General features: G+C 41.0%; 1 protein-coding gene, 1 long non-coding RNA gene and 1 pseudogene across 3 annotated transcripts in view; 1 reads left to right on the top strand and 2 right to left on the bottom strand.

Annotated features, from left to right (window-relative positions):
* Positions 1 to 8,625, bottom strand: part of LOC146451530 (uncharacterized) — a 10,575-nt pseudogene extending 1,950 nt beyond the window's left edge. The window contains exons 1-2 of the transcript XR_014859964.1: positions 8,393 to 8,625; positions 1,309 to 2,106 (exon numbers count right to left, since the gene is read on the bottom strand). The product of XR_014859964.1 is annotated as an uncharacterized LOC146451530 (transcript). The remainder of the gene's footprint in view (positions 1 to 1,308; positions 2,107 to 8,392) is intronic.
* A 3,751-nt stretch (positions 8,626 to 12,376) lies between these two features.
* LOC146451531 (uncharacterized) lies at positions 12,377 to 15,893 on the bottom strand. Its single transcript, XM_085099059.1, has 3 exons — positions 15,644 to 15,893; positions 13,227 to 14,094; positions 12,377 to 12,868 (listed from the first exon to the last, which is right to left on the bottom strand). The coding sequence occupies exons 1-3, from the start codon at positions 15,740 to 15,742 to the stop codon at positions 12,510 to 12,512; spliced, it is 1,326 nt and encodes a 441-aa protein (XP_084955185.1). The 5' UTR covers positions 15,743 to 15,893; the 3' UTR covers positions 12,377 to 12,509.
* Positions 15,894 to 16,249: 356 nt separating this feature from the next.
* LOC146451532 (uncharacterized) lies at positions 16,250 to 16,783 on the top strand. Its single transcript, XR_014860016.1, has 2 exons — positions 16,250 to 16,356; positions 16,457 to 16,783. It is a non-coding gene; the product is annotated as an uncharacterized LOC146451532 (long non-coding RNA).
* The last annotated feature ends 2,697 nt before the right edge of the window (positions 16,784 to 19,480 follow it).

A 19,480-nucleotide genomic window follows, 5' to 3' on the forward strand; every position in this document is an offset into this window, starting at 1 on the left:
CGGCAAGTTTGGAGAGCACGAAAGATGCGTAAGAGTTGCTCGAGGCGTAGCCGAGAGCAACTCTAGCTTCTTGAGTGCTCTCCAAACTTCCCAAGTGCTTCATATCTCGATGAATGCACAGCTGACGCATGAATCAATTGTTTTATAACATTTTCAACGCGGTAGTTTTTAAACCCGTTGATTCTAGGTTCCCAAGCATTCAGCCAATGTGCAAAATGGCAATAAACAACCCCATGTTCGGTAAAAATACACATCTTACAGGGTAAAAAAGGCAACACCCTTTGGTCTACAGTAGTTAAACTTTCTAATTATGGAATAAAATACACTGGTTGCCAATTAAAAATTGTCCAAAAAACAAACTTGAAAATTTGATCCTCGCGTTACATGGGAGAATTCTTTCCGCTTGCGAGGACATGTCGGTTTGTTTACGCAAGATTTACGCAGTTGTCACGTCTCAAGAATGAAAATAGAAAGAAAACAGACAACTGAAGCTTCCCTAAATGAAAAATTTATTCAATTAAGTCTTTGTTCTAAGAAGCAAAGGCGTACAATTTTTAATCCGAGACGATGAACGCGAAAGAATTGAAGGAACTGCAAGTCCATTTTGAAGTGAATTTATCGAACCGTGTGCACGGTTTTCAAAAATTTCGCAACAAAACTGTTAGGAATACGAAGAAGCTTTCAATTAGAAAAGTATTTAAGTACAAATTCACAATCAAACCTGTAATTTCTTGTGAATTGAATTCCCACAAGTACTCGAACGTTACCAAGAAAGTTCGTGGCGTATAATCAGTAAATAATGATCTGAAATGTCCGCTTACTGGTCGTCGGCTGGATAAAACAACAATATCTCCTTGAAGCACAATTTCTTCGCCGTTAATTATCGGATTTCCGCTTTTGAAACTATCGAGTGTTCCTTAGCAGTCTTTCTTTCAGTTTATCGTTTCGAAAAGGTGTCTTTTCCCTCTGAGAAAGCGAAATTGGCGCCTGAAAATTAATAGTTTTGCGAGACACGATGTCACGGGCCTTGTTCTCTTTTTCCTTTTCTTTAGGTTTTTTTCGGGAGTTAAAAACTCCAATCCCGAAGAAAAAGTGGGAAGAGCTTCTTCATCAGCTGGTTCCCTTGTTGTCATCTGTAGTTAAACGTTTTGCTGAAGATTTCTCCCTTTTTGAATGCAAAATGGAGAAAGTCGCTCACCGAGTTCTCGAGGCATTTGTTTGCTGACGTCATCAGCGTGCACAATAGGAATATGAAGCACGCTCGCGCAATTGAATTTGATTGCACGATTTTACTAGCTATGTTATAACATCATTTGAATGGGGATTGGTTCTCTTCCTTTGAACTATTTGAAAAGCAATCAGACCCAAAATTGACAACATCGCTATTAAAGCAAAAACTGTTGTCAAAATGATAAGTGTTGTGTTTTCACTGTTCCTTTCTCCAGTCTTATCTTCTTCCACTTGAGGGTTATTTCCTGACCAAGCCGTAGGCGACAATGAAGAAGTTGGTGTCTTTAGAAAGTGTTTTCTCAACATTGTTGTCCTCTCAATCGGTAACCTCCATGGTTGAGTGGTCTGGAAAGTGGTAGAGGTCTCTGAGGTGTGCATAGATGATAGTTTCTGACTGGTAGTTGTTGTTTCAGAAGACTTCGCAGGCCTTTCAGTGCATGGCTCTGACCGGACTTTGCATTTGTTCCCAAACTTCGCGCACTCCTTTGCCATTTCGTCCTTTCCGTCGTTGCAGCACTCGGTGCAAATAAAACAGTCAAAGATAAATGGCGCAGGGTAATATCCTTCAGCGCATTTATCATCACACTCGGTGTTTGAGAATAAAGTGCAATTCTTCTTTACTGCCTTTCCTTTGGAACATACAGTGCACGCCTCGCATTGTGATTTGCCATATTCATCCGAATATGTTTTACCAAGTTGGCAGGGAATGCAGTGGATTGGTGTCCCGTATGGAACGGAGCTGCCGCACGGGACGGAAGACTGTGATCCCGCGGGACAATCGGGACATTCTAGGCATTTGTATTTCTTTCCTTCAGTTGCAGTCCAGTGGATTTGTTCTGTCCGCTTACACGGGGAATCTGCACCAACTCTATAAACCTGTTTGAGGTAAAAAGGAGACTGAGTGCCCGCAAAATCAATTCTTACAATACAAAAGATTAGTCTAGCAAACCTAATTATCTTACCACCCAATAGGTGATTTACATTGGCGCCATGTTGGTGTACAAAACAAAATAAAATTTTTTCACATAGTTTGCATAAAAATGGAACTTTACTTCCAGAGGAGAAAAATCATGTTTTATCCCTGTACACCAACATGGCCGCCATGACGTCACATGCAAACCATCAATTACTGGTGAAATTGAGGAGATAAATAAATTGTAACGTTTTATGGTCGTACGTCGGAACGATAGATAGAGAGAGACGCGAGTGCTAGTCAACTCCTAGTTTAATGCAGGCTTCTGTGTTCTCAGAGTTACAATGAATCAATAAAGTACTTTATATAAACACGCGATATGCGTGGGGTAATCAGAGGTGTCGATTACACTACTATAATTAACATATCAAGATCACGCAAGTTAGTGTCATAATATAATGTCACAATCCGGTATCGTTACATCTCCCTTTTCTTAAAGTTAAGTGTTCATGACATAATCTTCATGCCAAGCTGGTGGCTTCTTGATACGGGAGGACCTCCGCAATTGGACAGCAGGCTGGTCGTGATTGATAGCCAATTCTGCGTCTTGACTTGTGCTGGGAGGCTTTGCAGTCTGTGGATGATCGTGCGAAAGATCTTCTTCGACAGAAGGAGGTGGCGGTGTCTCAGCAGTTGTTCTGAGCTGACGCCTGTTGCGACGGTAGGGGCGACCGGCAACTTCTACTTCATACGAGCGGTTTGAAAGAATCTTCACACAACTTCCAAGAGACCATTTAGTTTCACCAGGGAGTTTCATTCTGATCGCTTGACCTGGCTGTAATGGTGTTAGCGGTTGACTCTTCGAGTTGTACCGCTGCTCTTGTATGGCTTTGCGCTTTGCCAACTTGTCTCTTGTCTGGCTGTCTACTTTTGGCTCCAGCAGTTTGGTGTGGGTTGGCAACAGCGTTCGTGTTCTTCTGCCCATCAGACGTTGGACTGGTGAGGTTCCTAAACCTTCTGACGGGATGTTTCTCCAGTCTAAGAACGCCAGTAGAGGATCTTTGTTGTCGGCTCGTGCTTTCTTCAGCAGCGCTTTGCAAACTTTCACGGCGTTCTCCGCTTTTCCGTTCGACTGAGGATAGCGTGGGCTTGAGGTCTTGTGCTCAAATCTCCACGTCTCGGCGAAATTCGCAAATTCAGACGAGCTGAATTGTGTCCCGTTGTCTGTAACAAGGACTTCCGGAATACCATGTCTGGCAAACTGGACTTTAAGTGCGTGGATCACGCTTGCTGACGTTATTCGTTTCAGTTCCTGTACTTCGAAGTAATTCGACCAGTAGTCCACCATTATCAGGAACTGTTGTGGTCCAAGTTCGAAAATGTCAGCTCCAACTTTGGACCATGGGCGACTGGGCATTTCATGTGGCTGGAGTTCTTCTCGGCATTGCTCTGGCTGGTATGACTGGCAAACGCTGCACTTTGAAACGTAATCTTTGACTTCCGCGTTGATTCTTGGCCAGTAGAGTAGCTCCCGGGCTCTCCTTAGGCATCCACCGATTCCTATGTGCGACCTGTGGATTTCTTTGAGCATATCAGCTCGCAGCGATTGAGGAACAACCAGGCGTTCTCCGCGATAAACCAGTCCACCATCTTCAACTAGCTCGCTTCGGCTGTCGAAGTAAGGTACAAGCTTTGCAGGGCAGTCTTTTCGACATAATGGCCACCCTTTGTGTATCGCACCAATGAGTAGCTGCATCTCTGGGTCATCTGCTGTGACTCGTTTGAACTGTTGTAGTCGGTTGGGCGAAACAGAAAGTCCATCTTCATGCTGAACTTCTCGTAAGGCGCGTACTTCACTGCTGTCGTGCTGGGCGTCCTCGGTTGTAAGCCTGTATGCACGGCTCAGGGCATCTGCAATGAACATTAGACGGCCTTTCTTGTACTGAATGTCCAGAGAATAGTTTTGTAACGCCATGCGCATTCTCTGTAGTCGTTTGGGTGACTGCTGTATAGGCTTCTTGAATACGGCTTGTAGAGGCTCATGGTCAGACTCGACGTGTACGATGTCTCGGCCATATATGTACTGGTCAAACTTGTGACAAGACCATACAATGGCAAGAAGCTCTTTCTCGATCTGGGCGTATCTGGTTTCAGTGTCTGTGAGCGCTCTTGAGGCGTAACACACTGGCTGACCTTTCTGCATGAGGACAGCTCCCAGACCTGTTTCAGATGCGTCGCACTGAATGGTAACTTCTTCATTCACGTTGTAGTACTTGAGTACTGGAGATTCAGTTAGGTACTTCTTCACAGTATTAAACGCGATACTGTGCTGCGTCATCCACTGCCACTCCACGTCTTTATCTTCTAATCTCCGCAACGGCTCTGTCATTTCGCTCAGATGCGGCATGAACTTAGAAAGGTAATTCGCCATTCCAAGGAAACGTTTAAGTGCTGTGGCGTCTTCTGGCTCAGGCATGGCAACGATCGCTTCAATCTTCCGGGGGTCGGGTTTGAGTCCCTCGGGAGTGAGCAGGTGCCCCATGAATGGTACGTTTGTCTGAGCACGACTGACTTTCTGTTTGTTCAGTTTCAGGTTCCATTCTCTGCATCTTGTGAAGAATGATCGCTCATTTTGTTCTAAGCTCTTGTAAGCTTCTTCAGTGGTGTCGCCGAAACCAGCGATAACAAAGTCATCAGCAATGACTTCTACGCCTTGAAGCCCCTCCACAAATTCGTGCATGGTTCTTTGCCATACTTCTGGAGCGGAACTGATACCGAAGGGCATGCGAAGCCAGCGGTAGCGTCCGAAGGGAGTGTTGAACGTCGTTTTGTAGCTTGACTCACGGTCTAGTTTCTTCTGCCAGAATCCGTCTTTTGCGTCAACCACTGTGAAAAGCTTAGCTTTGTCAAGTCGAGTAGCGACCTCTTCTATGGTAGGCATCTGGTAGTGCTCTCGCTTGATCGCTTCGTTCAGATCCCTTGGGTCCAAACAAATTCGAATTTTGTTCGGCTTTATTAATGCCAGCATACTTGAGACCCATTCTGTTGGCTCTGTTACTGGTGTGATGACGTTTCGCTGTACTAATTCGTCTAACTTTTCCTTGATTTGTGGGCGTACTGCAACTGGTACTCTCCTCGGGGGGTGAACTTTCGGTTTTACCCTCTCGTCCGTGATAATTTTGTACTCGCCTGGAAGTTCTCCAAGTCCTTCAAACACATCTTTGTATTCTTCAAGGATCGTGTTACTTTCTGGCGATATCGTGAGCGATAATACGTCACAATCGGCTAGCGTGACGATTCCAAGCGCGATACTTGTATTGAGTGATAGGATAGGCTGATAATCGCCATTTACAACATTAAAAGTCAGAGTTTTCTTTCTGTCCTTATGCCAGACTGGGAGGTTTATCTTTCCGGCGATTTGTTTTCGTTCACCAGTGTAGGAAACGATTGATTTGTTGCATTTCCTGAGCATTTCGACAGTGTCATCTCCAGTGATTGATTTGTACACTTTGAGTGGTAATAAATCGCATTCGGATCCAGTGTCCACTTGAAAACGGACTACATTTCCGGCCTGTCGTCGGTTGACGTGCAAATTTACAAGGGCTTTGTTCGCACGGCTGGGCTGTTCTCCAACGGTGCAAATTTCATATTGATCAGGTCCATCATCTAATTGCACGGTAGCAACAGTCTTGCTTCGGCAAAGCGATTGGTAGTGATTCATGTTGCCACATCGGTGACATTTCTGACCAAACGCCGGACATTTTTGCTTTGCGTGTGACGTTCCACATCTGCCGCAATTACCACGCGATGTCTGTTCTTGATGTTTGCTGTTTGCTGCACGCGATGGCATCGACGGTCTGTTGCTTTTCGAGCGACCCTGTTTCAACGCATTGACGTTTGCACTTGCACCCATCAGCTTCACTTGGTGCTCCGTTTGTTCGGCTGCTTTGAGAAGATCGACGGCTTTTTGCAGTGTCAAATCATTGTATCGAAGCAGTCTCTCACGCATCTTGTCGTCTCGAATTCCTAAAACGATCCTGTCACGCAAAATCTCCTCTGGGGTAATGTCCTCGTGTTGGCAGTTTTTAGCGATTGTTCTTAACTCTGTAAGATACGCTGCTATATTCTCGCCAGGCTCTTGCTTGCGATTGTTAAATCGGTAGCGTTCGTAGATCACCTGTGTTCGCGGTTCGCAGTATGCGTCAAACTTTGCTAGCACGTGTTCTATTTTGGTTTCATCTTCGTCCTCTCCCCATTCAAAGGCATCGAAGGCTTTCGTGGCATCTTCTCCAATAACTGACAAGAGCGTAGAAACTCTTACCAGTGGCTCCTGTTTAGAAATTCCTGTGGCGATTTCATATCGTGACCAGACTTTCTTCCACGCTTTCCAATTTGTGGCTACGTTGTCGTCCATGACAAGCGCTTTTGGCGGTGGCAAGTTTGCAGGAGGCATGAATATTTGTGCAGGCGGAGCGGGCAAGATTTCTGGAGCTTCTCCTGGAGCTTCTTCAGATGTCCCTCCTGCCGGCATTGTGGTTCAGGTTCTGTCTGACACCATGTAACGTTTTATGGTCGTACGTCGGAACGATAGATAGAGAGAGACGCGAGTGCTAGTCAACTCCTAGTTTAATGCAGGCTTCTGTGTTCTCAGAGTTACAATGAATCAATAAAGTACTTTATATAAACACGCGATATGCGTGGGGTAATCAGAGGTGTCGATTACACTACTATAATTAACATATCAAGATCACGCAAGTTAGTGTCACAATATAATGTCACAATCCGGTATCGTTACATAAATCATCATGTTTGATTGGTGTTTTAGTTGCAAAATATGTCTCTCTTGACCCCAGCCATATATCCAAGGGCCAAGGTAGAATCGACCGAAGTGTCACGATGATTTTTTTTGATATTTAAACAAAGCGCTATCCACGCTGGCGAAAAAAGTGCATTAGCAGCTTTTGATAAAAGAGAACAATTTAGGCAAAACTAAGTCGAAATTGCCGGGCTTAAAAGAAAATGCATTCTTCACCTTTAAAAACCTTTAAAGTTAATAATATATAGCGCCAAACTGAACGAACATTTAGGCATCCTCTAATTCTATAGACCCATTGCAAACGTGATGTCTGCTCTAACCTTCGCTTCAATTTACACAATATGAGTTCTAATATGGCTTGAGTCAGTTAAACTGGTTTTTAGAACAGGTTGATTGTCACTCCTTTGGCTGTGGTCAATGAGCGCATGTGACTGCATTCGCGGCATATTCCCTGCATGAAGTCATCATAAGTATCAATTACATTGTTCGGCGTAACGCCAGGTCCATGGTCCTATGTGACCGACGTCTTTGTTCTGATTCTCTCAAATGTTGTGATTTTCACCAAATACCAAGGCCAAGATCTTTCCACGCACGATATAGATATGATGATTTTTCAAATCGACATACATATATAGTAACTGTGGGAAAGTAAAACAAAACGCTGAAACAGATATGTTTCTCGTTACAGCCCTATCCTAGGTATTTTCCATCCAGTGCTTACGAAGCAGATTCTAGAAAAGCTCGATCTCATCTCGAATTAAATAATGCGAATAATCAAGACAAATTGAAGCATTTCGTTTCGCTCCAATATTAAAAGTTCATCTAGACTAAGTCCCGACCAGTTGATGAACTTATGAAAGGCAAACGCTAAAAATTTATCCACTCGATGCGTAATCGTAAAAAAATTAGCGGTACAAATTAATTGCAAATCAAATCAGTAATTTGCATATGAAAGAACATAGAAACTTCATAAATATAATTGAGTTACAGCCAACCTAGATATGGCACGCGCCGAATGTAGAGAAAAATTATTTGTGCTGATAGTTTTTGCGTTTACCACTCAACGAGACCGACTAATGTAGCGTTCGCGTTTGATAACTTCCGTACGAGCGCCAGCGACCACGTGTGGAAACAAACACGGGCAAACATTAAAGTATCGCGCTCCTGAATCGAAAAAAAGTCGAAAACAAAACAAACAAAAAGCTACAACATCGCAAACGCTATACGAAACGTTAAACGTTCCTCAAAGGTGTGTAAAGTGAGGATCCAAACGCGCTTGTTTAAAACTTACTGCGTCAGCATATTGCCTTAGCGGCAAAAAACTGGAGGGGCTAAGATCCGAATGGAATCGAAACAGAGAAAAATATATATTCCTTTGCACTGCTGTTGTTTTCCTTTGTTATAAAATACAATATTTTAAGTTCTGTACTTACCAACAAGCCAAAACTGACTACGACAAGAGTTGATGCTCTTATGAACATCATGGCGTCGAAGCGTGAGGTTTGTAGCCGCTTGCGGTGTCTTGAGCTCATTGTCGTCTATAACTAAGGGATTGCTTTTGTACGAAAGAGAGCAGAACTCTCCAAGTGGCAGTTAGCCTGAGATACCAACACAAGTAGAACGAGACAGGCTGAAGTGCTACACTACTAGTAGCTGTACTGTGTTGTTGTTGTTGACTGAATTATGAATAGGCCTCACACCATGGTTTGCGAGTGTGTCATCTTAGACATGACGTCACTGAAATCTGATAGCCTAAACCATTATGACACTGCATTACGTATGTGTTGAAATTATGGTTACCTTACAAAGAATTTCTTTTCTTTACTTTATCTGAGTGCAAGTCAGTGAAATAATAATCACTATACGAAAAACTGAACAATTGAAGGGAAACAAAATCGGTTAGTGGGAGAAGGGCCAACACAACTCAGGCAATACCTTCACACGCAGCCTGTTAATAGATCCGGGGATTCCCCTACACCACATGAACACTACATGCGGGGTACGCTGCTGTAAACAGGACTGGCGTGACTGTCAACAAAGCTACAATTCGTTGACTTTTTTAGGCCTTCCTTGCTCGACAAGGAAATAATTGCGAAACAAGATAAACTGAACACACCAGCCAGACTCTCACACGTCTAGACTCTGTATTTACGCTGGTTCCTTCTCATCATCACCTTGAAGAGTGTGAAAAACGGCCTCGTTTGGTGAAAAGGCACGAACGTGTTCTTACGTATAGGCCGATTATCGAAGGCACCTGTGTTCGCTTTACGATGTCTTACATTTTCAAGTGACTAGCGGTATTTTTTCTCTGAAAGGAGGGCGAATAGGGTTGTTTGAATCTGTCGATCTGCAAATATTTCTGCCTTAATCCTAATCCACAGAAATATGGAAAGCACACACTTTTTCAGTCATTGCACCCACACTTTGGAATGATCTAAAGGTTGATATCAGAACTACAGCTTGCTTAAGTTCTTTTTAAACCAGAGTTAAGATCTTTTTATTTAGTCGTTGCTTTCAAACATCTCTTACTTTACATACGTTTTTATATTAGTGAGTATTATACTATCACAGAAGTTTTGTTAAGCGCTATTGGTTAACTAGTAGAAATAACGCTATAGAAATTAAGGTCATTATTATTATTATTATTATTATTATTATTATTATTTCATTATTATTATTATTATTATTATTATTATTATTATTATTATTATTATTATTATTATTATTATTATTATTATTATTAGGTTAGACGTGAAGCCCTCATTTTTTATGCGTATACAAAATATTCCTCTTTCAATGGTAGAGAAATAAAATTCCACTATCGGGGCAAAATAGTAAGCCGAACTCTGAACTCTGAATCCGTGAAAATTATACATTGAATCCTTAATCAGTACGAACGAAATAAATCAGCAACAACCTCGGGTTGGAATAGCTGGCTCTTGTGTGGGTCCAATAGTAATGGTAATGGTAATGCATTTATATACCGCATTTTCTATTGGTATATATTCAAATGCGGTTTACATCAGCATATGTCCATTAGCGACCTCATCCTACCCACCCAACCCATGAAATCATGAAACAGCACAAAGACCAGACCAGCACACCGGGAACTCCATGCCCTACTCTTTGCAATTAATGTCCCACAGGGTTATGAACATTCAAGTGTTGTGAGACGGGGCCTACGGTTTATCGTCCTTATCCGAGAAGGCTAGAAGGTCTAACCATTTGCAAATGTCATTACAAAGGCAGCACTTTCTCCTCAGTTATTTAAATACCCTGAGTGTTGGTCCGGCCGGGATTTGAACCCACGACCTCCAGCACGGTAGTCCGATGCTCAACCAACCAACTGAGCTAACCGGTCTGTTGGTAAAGCAACGTTCTTGTTTTCTTGTTTTAGGCATTTGCTTGGTTTTATTCGATGTAAAGGAGAGAATTTTCTAGAGAATTCGTTTAAAATAAATACAGTATCCTCTTTCATGGTTCTGGAATATCATATAGAACAACTATAGGAAATCATCATATTCTCAATTCTCATGTCTCACAGTCTTGCATTTACACATTTTGAGTGGTCACACTGGTCAGCACATATGGAAATTAACAGTTAAGGCCTGGGGCCCAAAACGTGCAATATGGCGGCTGCTGTCGATATACAACTGTAAATCGGTAGGTTTTTACCATGTAACACAGCTCATTTAAGTTTTAGTTGTTGCCATGTATTCATTAGTAACGGATCCTCAGTAGTTGTTTCTCGTCGTGTCAGTAAGGAAGAGCTCTGCACTCTCTGTTGAGAACGAACTGAACTGGGAGTCGAGGATCATCATCGATGACACTCCCTCCCCCTTATCAGTGTTGTTCCGCCGTTCAGAAAAAGGCATTCGACCTTCAAAGCAATATTGACCGAAGGGGAGGGGGTAGTGGGGGGTTACTATTCTACTGTCGATGTTTTCTTTAAGGTGGATGGATATCTACGCGCGCAGTTCGCAATTATCTCAACTAGTACTGTCCGAGATTGTATTTGTCACATTTCTGGCACATCAAAGAAAGCATTTCTATTCTTTTTTTAAATAATTTCTTTATTTATTGATTCCAGCAAAGCAAGCAAAACAAATTCGTTACAGCCTCCCGTTTGTTAATTTTTTTTTCTGATCGATAAAATTTTAGCCAATCCGAGTCTAAATGTCAAACTGACCACAATAACAAATTACTGGGCTTCTGATTCCGCAAACAAGAACATAAATTCTGCATCTCTTCAACTTTATTATCCTACCTAAAAGCTTTACACAGTTGCTTCCCATATAATATCACTAAGTTCTAATTGCATTGAGGACAATATTTTTGATTTGCATTCGTCAAAATATTCTATCCCAAGGAAAATCTTAATTCGAGCAAACTTGGTCATTCCAGAGATTGAACTCCAGCTAATTAATTGTTATCTGTTTGTGTTTGTCAGTCTCTTCATGGCTGTGAAGCACAAAGTCTAAGATCATGTTTTCCTAAGCCTAATCATGTGGATAACTCCATTGATTGTGCAAGAAAAACATCGTTAATATTAATTTTTCTCCTAAAACTAATTAAGCCCCGCAGGCAACATGTTCAGTATACAATGGATTTCTGTCTTTTAAATAAATTTTATATTAAATCAAATTCAACATCTGAACGGTCTAAATAAGTTACAAATTCAATTCATAAATCTTGGAGCGTAGTAGACCCCATAGTCACTTATTAATTATTGGTCTATTTATTTGTTTATTTATTTATTTATTTATTTATTTATTTATTTATTTATTTATTTATTTATTTTACTTATATTTAAACACGCAGGTCCAATTCAGCGGCTTATGCTGACTTAAAGTGCCCCTCGGACGAAAATTTCATTTTCCATCTTTTTGCATTTTCGTGTAGAATATGACCTTCTCACTCATATTACCAAATTTCAATCCTTTACGGCGATTGGAAGTATTTTTCTTTTTAGCTTTTTATTCGAGATTTCACGGCCGCCATTACTTGGCCTTGTTCCGGAAGTTAAGGCTCAAATTACAGGAAGTGACGTCATTCGCTCAACACGAAAAATTCCACATGGCTAATTTTCATATGGATTCTACTTTATAAACTGTATTCTGCTGTTGCGAACTAAATAACAGCAGAATACAGTTTATGGAGTAGAATCCGTATGAAAATTAGCCATGTGGAATTTTTTGTGTTGAGCCATTTCTCTTTTTTTTTAACATCAATTTCTTGTTGTTGTTTTTTTTTTTGTTTTTTTGTTTGTTTTTGTTTTTGGTTTTTCTTATATCGTTAAGAGAAGGGGTTTGGGTTTTCGGCTAGCCATAGCTTATTCCGATTTCGCTGTTACAAAAATAACATTCAACCGAGGACAGAAGACATTGCATAACACAAGATTTATGAAGAAATAGGCATTGAAGAAAATAAGAAAGACATCAGTGAACGCGTAAACATCTTGTCCTAGCGGTTTTCGTTAAACACTTCTCCTTCTTTCCTTCTTTGTTAGTCTATTTTAAAGTCATCATTTTAACTGCATTAAGCGTACACTCACCAAGGGTTTATTTGTCCTCCTTGGTTCACCTGAAAATACTGATAGTCTTTGAGAATATCACCAATATCGTCTCGATCAATGTTTTGTTTTTGCAGTACTTCAACAAACTCCGAGACGGTTAACTGCGGTCGTCGGGTTTCCAGGTACTCCAATAGCTGGCTTGATGGACTTCCTGACCCAGACACCTTAAATTCCTTCTCCAGTTCCCAAATATCTTCCTGTGCAAGCCCGAAGTCTTTGGCCACATCTCTGAAGTCTCCTTTGTTTGTTCCTTCAGGTATTTTGTCCAGTCGTTTCCAGACTCTTTCATAAGCATCCAGTGCTACGGACTTCAGTTGACTCAGAAGAATGGGAACTGTAAGAAAGAAAAATAAAAGATTAATATTAAGTATTAAATATGGATCACTTGGAAATTTCAGACTGAGTATTGATTGGTTAAGAACACAAGGTATGATATCAGCCATTAAACCATACCCAAGAAATGGCGTTCTTATCACGAATTCGTACTCAGTTCTTTTTGCAAAATTAAATCAGAAAGATCTAGCAATAAAGTTTCGCTCGACGGCCCCTTAAGAACCGTGAACAGTTTTGCAAGGACAGCTATTGCGTATTGCAGTTGTTAATTAACTGAAATGCGGACCAATTCCTGTGTAGAAGTACTCAAGGCCTCGAAGCTCTTTCATTACCAATGATGTTTTACCATAACGACTCACCTCGTTTCAGTTGTTCCTGTGAGGCAGATGCAGCACGCCCAAGTTGAGATGGTGGTTCAATTCTAGCAACATCATTTGAATGGAGATTGGTTCTCTTCCTTCGTACTATTAGAAAAGTAATCAGACTCAAGATTGACAACATCGCTATTAAAGCAAAAACTGTTGTCAAAATGATAAGTGTTGTGTTTTCACTGTTCCTTTCTCCAGTCTTATCTTCTTCCACTTGAAAGTTATTTCCTGACCAAGCCGTAGACGACAATGAAGAAGTTGGTGTCTTTGGAAAGTGTTTTCTCAACATTGTTGTCCTCTCAATCGCTAACCTCCATGGTTGAGTGGTCTGGAAAGTGGTAGAGGTCTCTGGAGTGTGCATAGATGATAGTTTTTGACTGGCAGTTGTTGTTTCAGAAGACTTCGCAGGCCTTTTAGTGCATGGCACTGACCGGACTTTGCATTTGTTCCCAAACTTCGCGCACTCCTTTGCCATTTCGTCCTTTCCGTCGTTGCAGCACTCAGTGCAAATAAAACAGTCAAAGATAAATGGCGCAGGGTAATATCCTTCAGCGCATTTATCATCACACTCGGTGTTTGAGAATAAAGTACAATTCTTCTTTACTGCTTTTCCTTTGGAACATACAGTGCACGCCTCGCATTGTGATTTGCCATATTCATCCGAATATGTTTTACCAAGTTGGCAGGGAATGCAGTGGATTGGTGTCCCATATGGAACGGAGCTGCCGCACGGGACGGAAGACTGTGATCCCGCAGGACAATCGGGACATTCTAGGCATTTGTATTTCTTTCCTTCAGTTGCAGTCCAGTGGATTTGTTCTGTCCGCTTACACGGGGAGTCTGCACCAACTCCATAAACCTGTTTGAGGTTAAAAGGAAACTGATTACTCACAAAATGAATTCTCACAATACAAAGAATTAGTTCAGCATACTTAATTATACTACCACCCCTGAATTAGAAGTGAAATTGAGGAGATGAATAAATCATCATGTTTGATTGGTGTTTTAGTTAAAAATATGTCTCTCTTGACCACAGCCATATATCCAAGGACAAAGATAAAATCGACCGAAATGTCTGAATGATCTTTCTTGATATTTTTACAAAGCGCTATCCACGCTGGCGAAAAAACTGAAGTGCATAGGTAGCTTTTGACAAAAGAGAACAATTTAGGCAAATTAGGTTAAAAGAAAATGCAGTCTTCATATTTGAAAACCTTTAAAGTTAATAGCATTTAGCGCCAAATTGAACCAACATTTGGGCGTCCTCTAATTCTATTGACACATTGCAGATGTGATTTCACTCTGCTCTAACCTTCGCTTTCAATTTACACAATGTGGCTTGAGTCAGTTAAACTGGTTAACAAAACAGGTTGATTGTCACTCCTTTGGCTGTGGTCAATGAGCGCATGTGACTGCATTCGCGGCATATTCCCTGCATGAAGTCATCGTAAGTATCAGTTACAAGTAACGCCAGGACCATCGTCTTATGTGACGTCTTTGTTCTGATTCTCTCAAATGTTGTGATTTCACCAAATACTAAGGCAAAGAAATTTCCACGCACGATCTAGATATGATTATTTTTCAAATCGACATACAAATATCGTAACTCTGGCAAAGTAAAACAAAACGCTGAAACAAATATGTTCCTCGTCACAGCCTAGGCCTTCTTCACCCACTTCGAGATCTGTCTAAGTGCTTGCGCAGCAGATTCTAGAAAAGCTCGATCTCATCTCGAATAAAACGCGAATAATCAAGACGAATTGAGGCCTTTCGTTTCGCTCCAATATCAAAAGTTCATCTAGACTACATCCCGAGCAATTGATGAACTTATGAAAGGCAAACGCTAAAAATATATCCACTCGATGCGTAATCGTAAAAAAATTAGCGGTACAAATTAATTGCAAATCAAATCAGTAATTTGCATATGAAAGAACATAGAAAATTCATAAGTATAATTGCGTTACAGCCAGCGTAGATATGGCACGCGAAATGTAGAGAAAAATTATTTGTGCTGATAGTTTTTGCGTTTACTACTCAACGAGACCGACTAATGTAGCATTCGCGTTTGATAACTTCCGTACGAGCGCCAGCGACCACGTGTGGAAACAAACACGGGTAAACATTAAAGTATCGCGCTCCTGAATCGAAAAAAAGTCGAACAACAAAACAAACAAAAAGCTACAACATCGCAAACGCTATACGAAACGTTAAACGTTCCTCAAAGGTGTGTAAAGTGAGGATCGGAATGCGCTTATTTAAAACTTACTGCGTCAGCATTTTGCCTTAGCGGCCAAAAATTGGAGGGGCTAAAATCCGAATGGAATCGAAACAGAGAAAAATATATATTCCTTTGCACTGCTGTTGTTTTCCTTTGTTATAAAATACAATATTTTAAGTTCTGTACTTACCAACAAGCCAAAACTGACTACGACAAGAGTTGATGCTCTTATGAACATCATGGCGTCGAAGCGTGAGAATTGTAGCCGCTTGCGGTGTCTTGAGCTCATTGTCGTCTATAACTAAGGGATTGCTTTTGTACGAAAGAGAGCAGAACTCTCCAAGTGGCAGTTAGCCTGAGATACCAACACAAGTAGAACGAGACAGGCTGAAGTGCTACACTACTAGTGGCTGTACTGTGTTGTTGTTGACTGAATTATGAATAGGGTTTGCGAGTGTGTCATCTTAGACATGACATCACTGAAATCTGATAGCCTAAACCATTATGACACTGCATTACGTATGTGTTGAAATTATGGTTACCTTACAAATGCCGTGTTTACACTTGGGATTTTTACCGCGGTAAAAGAGTTTACTTACCTAGGTAAATTTTTGGTCCATGTAAACATCAATTAATACCTCAGTAAATGCGGCCAAAGACAAAGGAAATTTAACCACGGTAAAAGCGATAATGATGCAGTGATTTGGCTTGGTTTAGCTCGGTAACCCAGGTCAAATTGACAGATACATCCGGTTGCGGTGAAGTTTTTTTGATTTATCGCGAGTTCAAGTGTCCTTGTCCTATTCGCGGAGTTCAGGCTTTCTTTGCGCCACGTTTCGTGCTCTAGCAAAATGGAACAAAAAATGACACGTTTTTGAATTATTACGGCAGTCAAACCGAAAGGTAAGCGATGTATTACGTCTCCACTTCATTCCACTCACACTTTTTTTTTTTTTATCCGGATAAAACATTATTTATTTGTTTTCCGTTTTTTTTTTTTCAGGCAAGATCCACAGCAACAATATTCGCGAATGTCTGCGACGTATTTCCCTTACTACCCGCAACCTCAATATGCTGTACCGCCGTTCTATGGCTCTCAATTGCAAGGAGCGCAAGAAATTCACCAATCTTCGACAAAAGTCCCGTTTAGTAGGTTTTCGAACCAGAATTGGGACCACGCACGTCTCGCTCGCCTGCTATTTCGCTGCATAAGTTGGAGTAAAATCATCCGTTTTCGCCTCACTTTCTTGAGGTGTTGTAGTATTAGCAGTTGCCGTAATCGAGACGCTTCTACTTGCTTTTCAAGAATTAAAAAGAAAAAGGCAATGACTATCAGAGCCACCGCTTTCTTGTTAATACCGACCATGTTTTAAAAATTGCGCGCATTAGCTTGTATTTCCCAACAATTCGATTTTTGGCAGTGTTGACAGATTAACTTTGGTTATTTGAGCCAGTATAAACACTGCACTACTCTACTTAGGTTCAGTTAACTTGACCTCGGTCAATTTAAACCGCAGTAAACGTTTGAATGTAAACACGGCAAAAGAATTTCTTTTCTTTACTTTATCTGGGTGCAAGTCAGTGAAATAATAATCACTTTACGAAACACTGAACAATTGCAGGGAAACGACATCGGTTAGTGGAGGAAGGGCCAACACAACGGAGGTAATACCTTCACACGCAGGCTGTTAATAGATCCGGGGATTCCCCTACACCACATGAACACTTCATGCAGGGTATGCAGCTGTAAACAGGACTGGCGTGACTGTCAACAAAGCTACAATTCGTTGACTTTTTTAGGCCTTCCTTGCTCAAAAAGGAAATAATTGCAAAACAAGATAAACTGAACACACCAGCCAGACTGTCACATGTCTAGACTCTGTATTTACGCTGGGTCCTTCTCATCATAACCTTGAAGAGTGTGAAAAAACGGCCTCGTTGGGTGTAAAGGTACGAACGCGTGCTTACGTATAGGCCGATTATCGAAGGCACCTGTGTACGCTGTAGGATGTCTTACCTTTTCAAGTGACTAGCGTTATTTTTTCTATGAAAGGGTGATGAATAGGGCGGATGTTTGAATCTGTCGATCTGCAAATATTTTTTCCTTAATCCTAATCCACAGAACCGATGGAAAGCGCACTTTTTCAGTCATTGCACCCACACTTTGGAATGATCTAAAGGTTGATATAAGAACTACAGCTTGCTTAAGTTCTTTTTACACGGAATGCCTGCAGGGCATGACGTGTCTAGGTTTCGGTCGGGTATCCTTTTTTTCTTCATCGGTGTCATAAATGTGCACATTAATTTATCGCATTAAACTCTGTCTTCCCCTAGTAAGGATATATTGTTCTGATTGTCTTCAACAGAAGCGGCCCACTCAAAATCTATTTTTCAGGCACATATCACGAGAGAGGGGACCCACTCATCACTTCTGTGTGACGTCAAATCATCATTTGATTTATTCGTTAAAACTAGATTAAATTCTTCCCTCTCCCAGAAGGGATCTATTGTTTTGATTGTCTTGAACAAAAGCGGCCCAATCAAACTCCAACTCTGCGCGTATATCACGAGGGAGGGGACCCACTCATCTCTACTTGTGTGACGTCAAAGCAAATCATCATTTGGAAAAGTTGTTTTCGTTCAATGGCGGCCACATGTCTGAATTTAAGACTCCGGATCTGCCGTTTTCAGAGAGAAAACCAACCTTTTTCAAGCAGTAAATCGAAATAATAACTTCTAGGTAGTATTCGACAGTTGAAACGGCGGAAATTGTGAGAGTTCACAGCAAAGAAAATCCGCCTTAAAAAACAGATCGAATGATCAACGCGAAGGATTAGAGCTAGAGGAGGCGGCAGACCAGTTCAGCGGGGTCATGACGTTATTGCATAGTTATTTCTGGTATGATTCCTAGTAACACAACGATAAGTATCACGCAATATATCTGAATAAAACCATTCAGACAATTATTTCAATGGCCAAGGGAGGATATTTTTTAAATATCTGCGAAACATACAATGGGGAATAATTGGGGCTACATTAAGCATTCCGTGTAATACCATTAGAGGGGCATCTTGTTAAACCAGAGTTAAGATCTTTTTATTTAGTCGTTGCTTTCAAACGTCTCTTACTTTACATACGCTTTTATATTAGTGAGTATTATGCTATCACAGAAGTTTTGTTAAGCGCTATTTGTTAACTAATAGAAATAGCGCTATAGAAATTAAGGTCATTATTATTATTATTATTATTATTATTATTATTATTATTATTATTATTATTATCATTATTATTATTATTATTATTATTAGCTTAGACGTGAAGCCCTCTCATTTTTTATGCGTATACAAAATATTCCTCTTTCAATGGTAGAGAAATAAAATTCCACTATCGGAGCAAAATAGTAAGCCGAACTCTGAACTCTGAATCCGTGAAAATTATACATTGAATCCTTAATCAGTACGAACGAAAATATATCGGCAACAACCTCGGGTTGGAATAGCTGGCTCTTGTGTGGGTCCAATGGTAATGGTAATGGTAATGCATTTATATACCGCATTTTCATTGGTATATATTCAAATCCGGTTTACATCAGCATATGTCCATTAGCGACCTCATCCTACCCACCCAACCCATGAAATCATGAAACAGCACAAAGACCAGACCAGCACACCGGGAACTCCATGCCCTACTCTTTGCAATTAGTGTCCCACAGGGTTATGAACATTGAAGTGTTGTGAGACGGGGCCTACGGTTTATCGTCCTTATCCGAGAAGACTACAAAGTCTAACCATTTGCAAATGTCATTACAAAGGCAGCACTTTCTCCTCAGTTATTTAAATACCCTGAGTGTTGGTCCGGCCGGGATTTGAACCCACGACCTCCAGCGGTAGTCCGATGCTCAACCAACCAACTGAGCTAACCGGTCTGTTGGTAAAGCAACGTTCTTGTTTTCGTGTTTTAGGCATTTGCTTGGTTTTATTCGATGTAAAGGAGAGAATTTTCTAGAGAATTCGTTTAAAATAAATAC

Source organism: Pavona decussata, unplaced genomic scaffold (assembly GCF_977016875.1).
Source record: "Pavona decussata unplaced genomic scaffold, jaPavDecu1.1 SCAFFOLD_386, whole genome shotgun sequence".
Classification (NCBI taxonomy): Eukaryota; Metazoa; Cnidaria; class Anthozoa; order Scleractinia; family Agariciidae; genus Pavona; species Pavona decussata.